Source organism: Octopus sinensis, linkage group LG22, assembly GCF_006345805.1.
Source record: "Octopus sinensis linkage group LG22, ASM634580v1, whole genome shotgun sequence".
NCBI classification, from domain to species: Eukaryota; Metazoa; Mollusca; class Cephalopoda; order Octopoda; family Octopodidae; genus Octopus; species Octopus sinensis.
Window position 1 is genome coordinate 26,345,264 of NC_043018.1, and position 12,500 is coordinate 26,357,763.

General features: G+C 31.5%; 1 protein-coding gene across 5 annotated transcripts in view; it reads left to right on the forward strand.

Annotated features, from left to right (window-relative positions):
- The first annotated feature begins 9,521 nt into the window (after positions 1–9,521).
- The window catches only part of LOC115223136 (protein unc-13 homolog B-like), a 201,774-nt gene continuing 198,795 nt past the window's right edge, over positions 9,522–12,500 (forward strand). For 3 of the 5 annotated variants that reach the window (XM_036512228.1, XM_036512229.1, XM_036512230.1), the window contains exons 1-2: positions 9,529–10,168; positions 10,937–11,027. In XM_036512228.1, the coding sequence (XP_036368121.1) occupies positions 10,113–10,168; positions 10,937–11,027 (147 nt within the window). In that variant the 5' untranslated portion in view covers positions 9,529–10,112. Of the gene's footprint in view, positions 10,169–10,936; positions 11,028–12,500 lie in introns of all 5 variants that reach the window. The other 2 variants (XM_036512227.1, XM_036512231.1) reach the window with 2 other exon arrangements.

Here is a 12,500-nt window from a genome sequence, read left to right on the forward strand (position 1 = left end):
CATGTCATTTAGTGGCAGAGATGTATAGGATATATTTCAAACAGTCAGAGTAATATTGGTTGAAGAGTGGGGGGGGGACAAAAAAAAACCGGCAAGAAAAATAAATAAAACAAAAATACACACATTTGGTATGCCATCACACGTTAAATGGAATTCAACTGTTGACATGCTGTCTATAGCTGTTTAGGGAAATAGAAGGAGGGAAAATCTTTGATTTGCAGCTACCATAATCTTTTAGATGAATATAAAGCCATGCGAGAGAGAGACAATAAAAAAGCTGAGATAATCCTTGTGATTGAATTTGCTAATATTGCATATTATTTTACCTTAAGTTTTGGTCGACATTCTAACCTCAGCTGGTGTTCTAAATATAACAGAAGTATTCAATTTAGTCTAATTGAATGAGAATTAAAATGGTTTTCTGTTTTTTTTTTCTTTCGGATTACATCCTAATATCTGTGCATATGTGTCCTTAGGTGATGGGTTACTAGAAACAAAGGCTCATTGAGTGCTACATTAAATATATTAGCTAATGAACAGGGAACCAGTGATGGGAAAGACAAAAGAAGCTCAGAATATTTTGAATTTTATACTAAGCCGAAGAGTGAATGAGTGGGTGTGTATATTATTTTTGTTAGATGATAACTGAGAGTTCAGATTGATGGAAGTGGCTTTAATGTTGATTTTAGGAAGAAACGGAACAAAAAGGTTTGTGGAGTATAGGTACAGAGAAGAGATACAATATGGAGTAAACAATAAAAAAAAATTGAAAAAAAAAACCCCAACAACTTTGGAATGAATATTGTTCTTAGATGAGCAGATCAAATCACTTAGTAAAATTGCAATTGTGCAAATCTAAGTCTGATGTATCTGTTAGTTCTTGGATATTATGCTAAAACTGATTAAACAAGTGTCTCTAAAGAGTATGGATTTGGGCATAAAGATCTTGTATTAATAAGATATAAAGTTTTATCTGACATCAATACATTTTAGAAGGTCATATATATATACATACATGCACACATACATATATGTATATATATATATGTGTGTGTGTATATGTATAAAGGGCAAACATGTGCAAGATGATGGTATGCCAGAGGACACGTGAGAAACTCAAAGATTCAGTACAGAATTGGAAAATAATAAATGTTAATATTACAATTTAGTTATATTATCATTCTAGCTGATATCATGGTGAAAATAATTAAACTGACAATAGCAGTAGTATATAAATAAAGTTTAATATTCTTGGTTCAAACTCACCCAGGTCAACCAGGGACGATTACCTTAATGCGGTGAGCTGGCAGAATCTTTAACATGCTGGGCAAAATGCTTAACAGCATTTTTGTCTGTCTTTACATTCTGAGTTCAAATTCCACTGAGGTCAGCTTTGCCTTTCATCCTTTTGGGCTTGATAAAATAAGTACCAGTTGAATACTGGGGTTGATGTAATTGACTTAACCTCTCTCCCAAACTTGCATCAGGATTTGAAACCAACGTTTAATATTCTTGCAGTTTTGGATTTCATGTGTAAAGATTCTTTTATTTCTCAAAAATACCTAGAAAATACCATAGTTTTTGTATACTTTCAATGTCTCCAAGATATCAAACACCTGCATAGTCTGCAGGTCATTAATTGATTATTGGTTGGTCTCTATTGTTCCATTTGCACCAAGAGTTGTGTAGTCGTCTCTGCTTTGTAAAAAATGTTTGGAAAACATATTAGAAATAAAAACTAATTCCCAAACTCCCAAACCATTTTCTTCCTTACTTAGTTTTTTTTTTGTCTTTTTTTTTTTGCTTGAAATTAACAAAAACATAATGTTTCTTTCAGAATCTGTTTTGTTTTATATTGTGGATTATTTATTATGAGATTTGTTTGTAAAATGCATATCAGTGTCAGCACTCACAGAGAAAACTGCTATTTTGTATGATTAAACATGCGGAATATCTTATCAAACTTTGATGATGTTGTACAGTTGTAGATTAACATTCACTGATTTAAAATTCAGATCGATCAATCAACCAATCAATCTACCTGTCTGTCTGTATACAAACCCACAGCTTTTTGATCGGCAACTAGCTTGATGAGTGCCAATGCCTGCTAAATATTAATAAAAATATATTTTAAGTTCTATTTTTTCTATTTGCATCACCATACCTGTGTGCATATATATATATTTACATATACATATATTAATATCACCGTGACCGACCAGGTTATCAGATGTTGCTACACATCGCTGGTCACAATGCGCTTTGCATTGTTTTAGCCTTCAAATGATGCCACCCTGCTGGCTAAGCGAGCAGGCCAACAGAAGAAAGAGTGAGAGAAAGTTGTGGCAAAAGAGTACAGCAGGGATCACCACCAGCCCCCTGCCGGAGCATCGTGGAGCTTTAGGTGTTTTCGCTCAATAAACACTCACAACGCCCAGTCTGGGAATCGAAACTGTGATCCTACGACCACGAGTCCGCTGCCCTAACCACTGGGCCATTGTGCCTCCACATATATATCAAAATATATATATATATATATATTTTTTTATATCATGTGACTGAACAGGTTATCAGATGTTATTGCACATTGCTGATCACAATGCGTTTTTTTTGCATTCTTTTAGCCTCTAAATGATGCCACCCCACTGGCTGGGTGAGCAGGCCAACATTTCCCCCTGATCAAAAGGAGTGCTGGAACAACATGAAATGAAGTGTTTTACTCAAGAACAAAACGCGCTGCCCAATCAGGGAATTGAACCCATGATCTAGTGATCGCAAGTGCAACAGCCTAACCACTAGGCCACACACCTTCACCATATATATATATATATCTGCCAGATCAAGATTGGCACCTGGTGCAGCCATCTGGCTCGCCAGCCCTCAGTCAAAATCGTCCAACCCATGCTAGCATGGAAAGCAGACGATAAACGGTGATGATGATGATGATGATATATATATGTTTCATCATCATCTTCAGTTAACTTCCTTTTATTATGCTGTAATGGGTTGGACAGCTTAATACAAACTGGCAAGGGGCTACACCAGGTTCCATCGTCTGTTTTGGCTTGGGTTTTGCAACTGGATGCCCTTCCCAAATTCATCCACTGTACAGAGTGTACTTGGTGCTTTTTAAGTGGTGCCATCATCAGTGCTTTCTACATGGCACCAGCATGAGTGCTTCTTACATGGCACCTTGATTTTAGGATTTTAATTCTATATTGTTGGGCAGGTCTTCTTGAGTATAGCAATGTGCCACATATTTCAGTTCTCTGTCATCTCCTTCATAACTCTCAGCGTTTTAAGATTGGCCTTAAATACTTCATTCTATGTCTTCCTGAGCCTACTTCTTCCACAACTTAAATGTATATATATATATATATATATATGACTTTTTTGCGTAATGAGATAAAAAAAAAAACCAAGGCTGTGTAGATATTAGAACATTTATAGATAGAAGGTCTTACAGATGTTTCCAGGATATTTATTAATTATATCCCTTCATTGGAGATGGTGTAAGAGGATGGTTAAGTAATAGCTGTATATATATATATATATATATATATATACACACACACACACACACATATAGTTGAATTATAACTTGAAATTCTTTTTATAAAAGAATTAAAAGCATTTTAAATATTCATTTCCTTGAATTAAAAATATTTCAGTTCTAGAATAATAAATTCATAGTTTTTCTTTTTTCTATAATTATTCTTTAATATAAAGATTTTGTTTCATGTAAATTTTATGACAAGAATTCCTTAGCCAAGAATTTTCAAATACAATAATTTCTAACTTTGAAAGTATGAATTTTTATTTTAAATAATTGTAGAAGTTTTATTCAATTTTTAATATTACTTGTGGCAAAGTAGTAATATGTCTTGGTTTTCAAGTTTTGGAAGCAGAGTTGAAATTTAGATATTTCTTGGGTCACTTTGATATTTGACTCACATTGCTGAAATGAGTGAAGAAAAAGTTGCTCGTTTGCAACATGAATAAAAGGTATATCTTCTGGGAATATTTCTTGTAGATGAAAAAGGCATCTTATTGCTTTCAATACCTTGAATTCATGTAATTACATGTCTATTCCTGGTATGAATCATTGCTAGTGTTTCCTGCATTGATTGGACTAGTAACCCCATCTTTTGTATTTCGATCATTTATCTTAGTGCCATATTCCCCTCTGGAGTTGAGGTATTCGTGTATTAAGAAATGTTGGTATATTTGTGTATTGCTCATATAGATTTGTAAGTTCAGTTATAATCAAAATATTTGATGCATTATGTCGAAATACTTAATCTGAAAACAGCAATATGTTGTATCAATTCAAATTTTGTGTAGTAGATGCCCCAAACACTAAGGTAATTGTCTAATCAATGTCTAATACACGTATGTTATCCCTGTTAGAAGTAACATTTTCTTTGCTACATCAAAATCTTATATTCCAGTGTTAAATGTGCTTTATCAGCTTCCAAAAGGACCCTCAAATGTAACAAGAACGTTAAGAAGTTATCAAAATACTATTGGGAAAGTTGAATGTAGTAAAGCATTAATATCTTTTTTCTCATAAAATTAAATAAATCAAATATTTCTGTGAAATTTCTAAAAATTATATATTTTGCATGTTACATATAAAATATTAATTCTGTTTTTAATATTTTTTTCTTTTTTTATTATAGAGTCACAGCGTTGTAAGAGATTTTTTTTTCCTAATAATCTTTGCACATTTTATAGGTGCCAAATGTATAGTAGAATCAATTAGGTATATATTTTTTTTTTTAGTCATCAATAATTTAGTTGATGGTATTTCTTCGATATCACATTATAAATATTACCAGAAGAGTTTAGGTTTTTTAACTGTTGTTTCTTTCTTCCTTTGTTTTTTTCCTCTTCCTCCTCCTCCTCCACCACCAAGTTTATCATTAGTGACAATCCAGAAGGTTCCTAGGCACTCATGTATTTCTTGAGCATCATCATTAGACGCCTATTGATTAAAATGTAAGGTTGTGGTTTCAAAATTTGGTCTCTTCATTTTCACGAGAACCGAAAAGAAACTGCGTGGATTACGCGTATGGGAGAAAAATCACTTTGCATCAGATCACAAGGAAATATTCCATCAAGATGAATGCCTTCAGTAATTTGTTACAGATTTGCACTTATCTGTAAGGCAGAGATTGAAGCTTTACACACTACCATCAACAAAATAGAGTAAAAGTATTCCACTTATTAAATATTCATAAGAGAGCCAGAGAGGAAGATTGTTACTTCAAGCTATCAACTATTTTTTTTTTTAAGCTTATGGACTTGTAAATTTATTCTTGATTTTTATGGAGAAGTATGAATGCATTTTTCATCAATTTAAACTCATGTTTATAAACCGCCTTTGTTGTCTTCTCATCAGGAGAGTAACCAGAAATTTATGTAATTCATAGATTTTTGGCTTTCTTGCAGCAAATATTAAATTAACATCGACAGAAGATTGTTGTAAAAAATTATAGGTTTGAAATTTACCAATGGTAAATTGAAAGTGCAGGCATGGTCCTGTGGTAAAGAATTTACCTCACATCCATCATAGCTGTTCATTTATCCCCTGCTAGCATGGGTTAGATGAGAACATGCTATTGAAACATTGTTTTATGGCTAGATGCCCTTCCTGTTGACAACCCAATTAAACTTAAGGATAATTGGTTTTATAATATATTGTATCTATCATTTATTATTTATAAACATTATTATTATTATTATTATTATTATTATTATTATCATTGAGTGAGAGAGCAGTGCATGCCATCAAAGTGACACTGGGGTAAAATATACGAAGCCCAGTATACCCATCATGACTATCCATCAGATAAGGGTACACTAGGCACATGCATCACAACCATATATGCGCGATATGGTGATCTCATATCAAGATAAACAGCGCATCACCTTGCAGGTGGAGCCCAGTTTAGAATTTTCTTCTGGTCAAGTAGCCTATCCTGCTCAAAAGGTCCCTGACTAATGGCTGTTTAATGATGCTGAACGAAACACCCATGTTTCTAGAGGTGAATTATTCAAACCCCCAAGAATCCCTCTCAACACATGTCTATGATGCTCCCCACTACTTCTGCTCATGATCAGAGATGCACATATCATCAGCCACTAAGGAAGATGCTCAACTGGTTATGGTCAAACAACTGACAAGCAAACCTGTGGTATTGAGCAGAATATTTGCTGTGGCCTATCTTTTATACCAAGACAAAACAATGTACATGATAACACTTTCAATCAGTTAAGATCAGAAGCCATAAGAGCCACTGTCTGGTACTGCATTAGGGCATTTATTATTATTATTATTATTATTATTATTATTATTTCATATATTTAGAGGACTGTAAGGTTCATTAATGAATTTTTCTTTCTTTCTAGTTAAAATAAGGACAAAGAAAATTACAAAAAATTTCATTCAACTGTTAGATATCAATTTACAGCTCTGCCATCCACATGTGTATTTGATGTGACCATCTTCCTTACTATTTCACACTTCCACTATTACATATTTATGTATTTATTTCTGTTTTGAATATTCATGTTACTAGTTCTTCAAGCAGCACCTTTGAAAGAATTTTTTTATTTCATGTATGTGTGTATGTGTGTTAGCAAATAACTTATTATTTCACATGTGTAGCAGCATAAAGAAGTGAAGTTGAAGATCCACTTGGAGTCTTTAACAAACTTTATTTACCCTAACTTATCTGGTTTTACAGTTTTATAATTTTCAAAAATATTATGGGGGAAACTTTGAGACAGTTGCTGCATAGTTTTGTAGATAGTTTAAGGTACACTGAAAATTATGAAACTGAGGCTAAGTTAATGCAAATAAAACTTCTTTAAGACTTCAAGTGCATTTTCAATTTCATATCTTTATATATATCATCAGTAGTTCATACAACCCCAAAAAAGCGCACTCTAAAACATTAGAGCAGTAATACATTTAGAGAAGGTTGGTTGTTATGACTGGTCGGAGAGTGACCATTGGTTTTGTATTTATAAAACTCTTAGCTGTGTATGTGACTCTTTAGGCTCAGATGGCTCTCTACAATTGTAGCGAAGCTATATATATATATTATATATATATATATATATATATAATATATATATACATGTGTATACATATATATACATATATATATATATATATATATATTATATATATATATATATCTATATATATATATATACATGCGTATATATATATATATATATATACACACACACACACACACACACACATATATATATACACACACACACACACACATATATATATATATATACATACACACATATATATATATATCTCATATACCGCATGAATACAGTTAGATATATGTCTGCATTATAGTTAAGCAGCCAACTGCCCATTCAGTATTGTGGTTTAAAACAAACACAATGGTGAAATGTATGCAGGGAACGAATTATATAAACTTTTGTTTATCATAATTTCATATATGTGTGTGTGTGTGTGTGTGTGTGTGTGAGTAGTTGTGTTCATATATAAGACAAGGCATAAATAATGGTCCTTATCATATTTTATAAGTTAAATTTACTACAATAGAGGGAAAATATGTAATTACCATTATTTATTCCTTGTCTTGTATATCACTTCATGTGAAAACCAGTTTGACTGGACCACAGCCATGGATTTACAATATAAAACCATGATGAACAAGAACATGTGGAGTTTTTACTAATCTAAACAAGATTTTTAGCCAGGTGCACTAACGGAGAGTTTATAAGGTATTTTGCCCAGATTAATAATTCCTCACTAGTAACTCTGTTATAAATGTGTGTATCTGTGTATAATTACATGTATATTTGTTTGTATGTATGTATATGTTTTAAATCTGTAAATTCATTGGGGTTTTTTTCCCCAGTCTAAACCAAAGATTTCATGTTAATTTTTCATTTTTAAAAGTAGAGATTTTTTTTAATCTTTTATTTTATTCAAAGATGAATTCATTGGTTTCACTATGTTTACAAAGCAGGAGGTTGGGTGTGGTGAAATCAGTAGTACACTGGATAAAAAATTCTTTGTGTTTTTACTTAGTTATTTCCCTTTGCAAGCAATTCTGAGTTCAAACCCTGCTCAATCTATACTGAATTCCATCCTTCTAAGATTGAACCCCCCACCAAAAACAAAAAGACCCCACAAAAAAAAAAAGTTCTGGACTAATGCTAAAGACTTTACTCTCAAATGTGATGCCCCAGCCTGGCCACATTTAAATAACTCACATCAGCTGAAGAATAAAAGGATATTGGGAAAACAATGATAAATTCTTAAAATATTCATCTCCAAATATCTTTTAGTAAATTTTATTGAAATGTTCAATATATTATTATGCCAATCTGCAGAATAATGTTTTTAAAAATTTAGTCATATCTTAATCTGTGGCATAATTTTATGTAAAAAGGCCTTTTTGAAAGAAAATTAACATCATTATATATTGTTAGCAAACTTAATGCAATCAGGTGTGTGTGTGTAGATTTCTCAACACATTATGTGCCTAGATGAGTGTGCAAAGGCTATGTAAATTGAAACCATGAATATATTTTAACATAAATTTTTGAACATCATTTTAATGTGGATTTTTTAAGCAATACTTGCATAAACACACACTAACAGACTCACATACACAAATGTCACACATCATTATATATATATATATATATATATATATATATATATATATATAATATATATATATATATATATATATATATATATATATAGTGGCCCTCAACACATTAAGTAGTTGCTACATCTACTTTTTAATAACAGTTTGACTCAGCTCATTTCTGCCAGCTGAGTGGCCTGGAGGTATGTGAAATGAAGTGTTTTACTCAAGAACACAATACATCGCCCAGTCCAGGAATTGAAACCTCAGCTTTATGATCATAAGTGCAACACTCTAGCCACAAAGCTACATGCATCCACACATACACATACTCAAATATATATATATATATATATATATATATATATATACAGACTCACACACACCCATCATATATATATATATATATATATATTTGTTTATATCTACATTTTTATGTTTTCATATATATGGTTGTATAAGGTTAAAAAAAGAGGGAACAAATATTGGTTCTTTGGGAGATTGAGAAGGAGGAAATGTTTAAATGCTGTTTATACATTAAAGGAATGTTTGAAGAGTAAGGAACACAACATTAGTTTTTCTCTCTCTCTCTGTACCTCTGTCTCTCTGCTAGTAGAGAGAAGAGGGTGAAGGAAGTAACAGCCACTGCTGTGAAGAGACATGAACATTGACTAACACAATCCCATTTTTTATAATATATATATATATATATGTACAGAGAGATAGATAAAGGAAGAGAGGGAGTGGGAGGGCAAATGAAATTATTTGTCAGATATTTTTATGTGAGTGTAGATGTGTATAACATAGATATATATATAATAAGCATCACTGTTGAAGAAAATAATAGTATAAACATACAGAAATTCTGTTTCTGACCCTCCTGGTTTTAATCACTTTTTATAATTACCAAGTAATAAGTGTGCCTACAGAAATCGTCGATTAATCGTATTTTGGAATGTGTCACATTTTAAAGAAAGGACAAAAAATAAAATCCAAACAGTATTGAAAAAATACATGTCCGAGTGGAAAATTTACTCCAACATTTCATATTCCCAATTTGAAGTTTTTATAATGTTTGCCAAAATTCATAACTTTCTTATTCTTGATATATATTTTTATTTACTCTTTTTCATTTATTTATAAATATCCCCATATAAAATATGCTTTATGGCATTGTAATATACATACATATTGTAAAATATCATCTGATATTTCCATTTGTTTTTATGTGAGGGATCCTTAATGTTCGTATTTCTCAGTGACTGTAAACAATAAGATGAATATTTAGGGTTTAAGGGCTGATTTCACAAACAATCAAGGCAACCAAATGGATTGGAAACAGATCATTTTGCCTCATTTTAAATGGGAAAATGCAGTGTTCAATAAGGTATAAGACTTGACTGCATCCTGAGCACCTGTGTATTGTGTAATTGTGTATTACCTAAGCAAATGGAAGGAACGGATGATACACCTTGTGAAAATCACACAACAGAAGAAAACATGAGGTTATTTTGTTTTGACTTGTTCAATTTGTTATGTGATATTTCAGATGTTGATTTTTGATCAGAGTTACATGCATTAAAGAAAGTTTGTTCTTTTTTTCTTGTTTTTTTTTTAATATTTTTGGTATTAGGAAAGAAAAATAATGTATATTTGGTCTGTTGCTGACTGTATCATGTAAACATGCAAAACTTTAGTCTCTTAAATACCTCTGCACTCATGCACACATACCAGTAGAAGTACTTGTTTTTGTGGACTTATATGTCTGTATGTATGTGTGTGTGTGTGTGTAAAATATATCAAATTAGTGCAGGAGTTGCAGTGTAGCAAGTGCACTCGCCCTCGCACTAAAACACAAACATGACTCAAGAACTGTTAGAAAGTCCTTGGACAAAATTATTTATTACAAGCAGTTTTGTTCTACACTGTGTGACAGCTATTAACAACATTCATACACATATACATACATAACATTTACATACTCACACACACTCATTTGTAACAATGTTTACAAATTTAAATTCTTGTTTTTTTTATGTCAGTAATATATAAGCTATTAATGTTGATAAATTGATGTTTTTTCATTAAAAAAAAATACGATGAAATAAAATTTTCTTCATATATTTCTTTAGTTTCTTTTGCATGTATAATAAATGGTGAAAAATTTTCTCTTCAGGAAAATGGATGCTTACCAATGTAATTCCCATGCTAGTGTCACTGTTTAGGTCAGAGAACTAAGATATTTTTCTTTTCTATCTTATATCCCATTACAGACCCCCTGAGCATAATACATTTTATACAAGTATAGATAGTATGCCGGAAATTAAGCCAAGGCGAAAATCTATCCCTTTTGTTAGTGATCTAGTAAGTACATTCATCTCTTATTTTCTGCCTTGTTTTTGTTTTATATGTTTTTATCATTATTATTTTGATTTTTCCTTTGTTATTTTTGTTTTTGTCAAATGTATTTTCCATTTTCTATTTTGTGAATATTATTTCATTTTTGAATTGCTTATTTCATTTTGGTGTATAATTCTTTTTATTTCTTTTTCATTTTTTATTGTTTGTTTCTTTTTTCTAGTATGTAGTATGTAGCCTTTGTTTTGCATGCATTGATATTAAAGACTCATTCAAATATGCATAAAATTTGAAACCTTGCCAACCCTCTCAGTTTGAATTTAAAAATAAAAAGAAGAAAAAGAAAATGGAAATGTTACTATCATTTTTCCCTGCCTTTGAAACAAACCTATTAAAGAAAGGAACCTAAAACATATATTCATAATGTTTTGTCAGAAATTACATTGATTGCATTAATTATTATTAATTAGTTAAAGGATTCAATCCATTCTATTTGCAGTTATATATTTGCTGCTGAAAGCTATAGTGTCAAACTTACATTTTGTCATGTACCACCCTACACATACATACATTTATGCATAAATTACATGTATAATTTTATTTAATCTTATGAGGGAGCCTTTATATGGTTGTTTGACTTGATAGAAATAGCAGCCAAACTTCTCTTTAATTACACCTTAACTTCTTAAAAATGTAAGATACATTAGACAATGTAGTTGTAGATACACTATGCTTGAAAAAAAAATACATGATGGGCAAAGGTGGAACGCTTTTGGTCATAGATATGTATTGCAAAAGTTAGTTATCTTCTCAAGTCATATCAACTCATAAGGGCTGGTTTCATAGTGTATATATTCTGCACCTGGATAGGATGCCAGTCCCTTGCAGGATTACTCATTTTTGCCAGCTGAGTACACTGGAACAACGTGAAAAGAAGTGTTTTGCTCAAAAATGCAATGTAACACCTGGTGCAGGAATTGAAACCACAATCTTACAATCATGAGTCCAATACCCTAACCACTAAGCCTCATGCCTCCACAGATATGTATTGAGTCAGGACTCTCCTGAGGCTACACAACAACACCAGCATAGTAACTACATCTCTATTAATTTAAATACTATCATTTTGTAAAAAAATGAGATAGCTATGTTAGATAAAGTCATCCTAGACACTGCTAAGCAAATGGGGTGGTCATTACTGGAATACCTTCAATAATAAGTGCGTTCATTCAATGAGGATTAGTCTAAAAAACAACAATAATGTATTAGATTATTGGGGAAAAGCGAATTCTTTTGTTTAGATACCTTACAAATCTGCTCATTAATATTTTAAAAAATTAGGCTCTATTAATTATGATTTATTATAACTTCCTTTTAAGTTAATTTTCACCTGACAAACCCTGAAAAAAAACTGCAATTTATTTTGATAATTTTATTAATATTTGTGGTCAGTTTTTAGAATTTGGTCTCAGCTGGGTC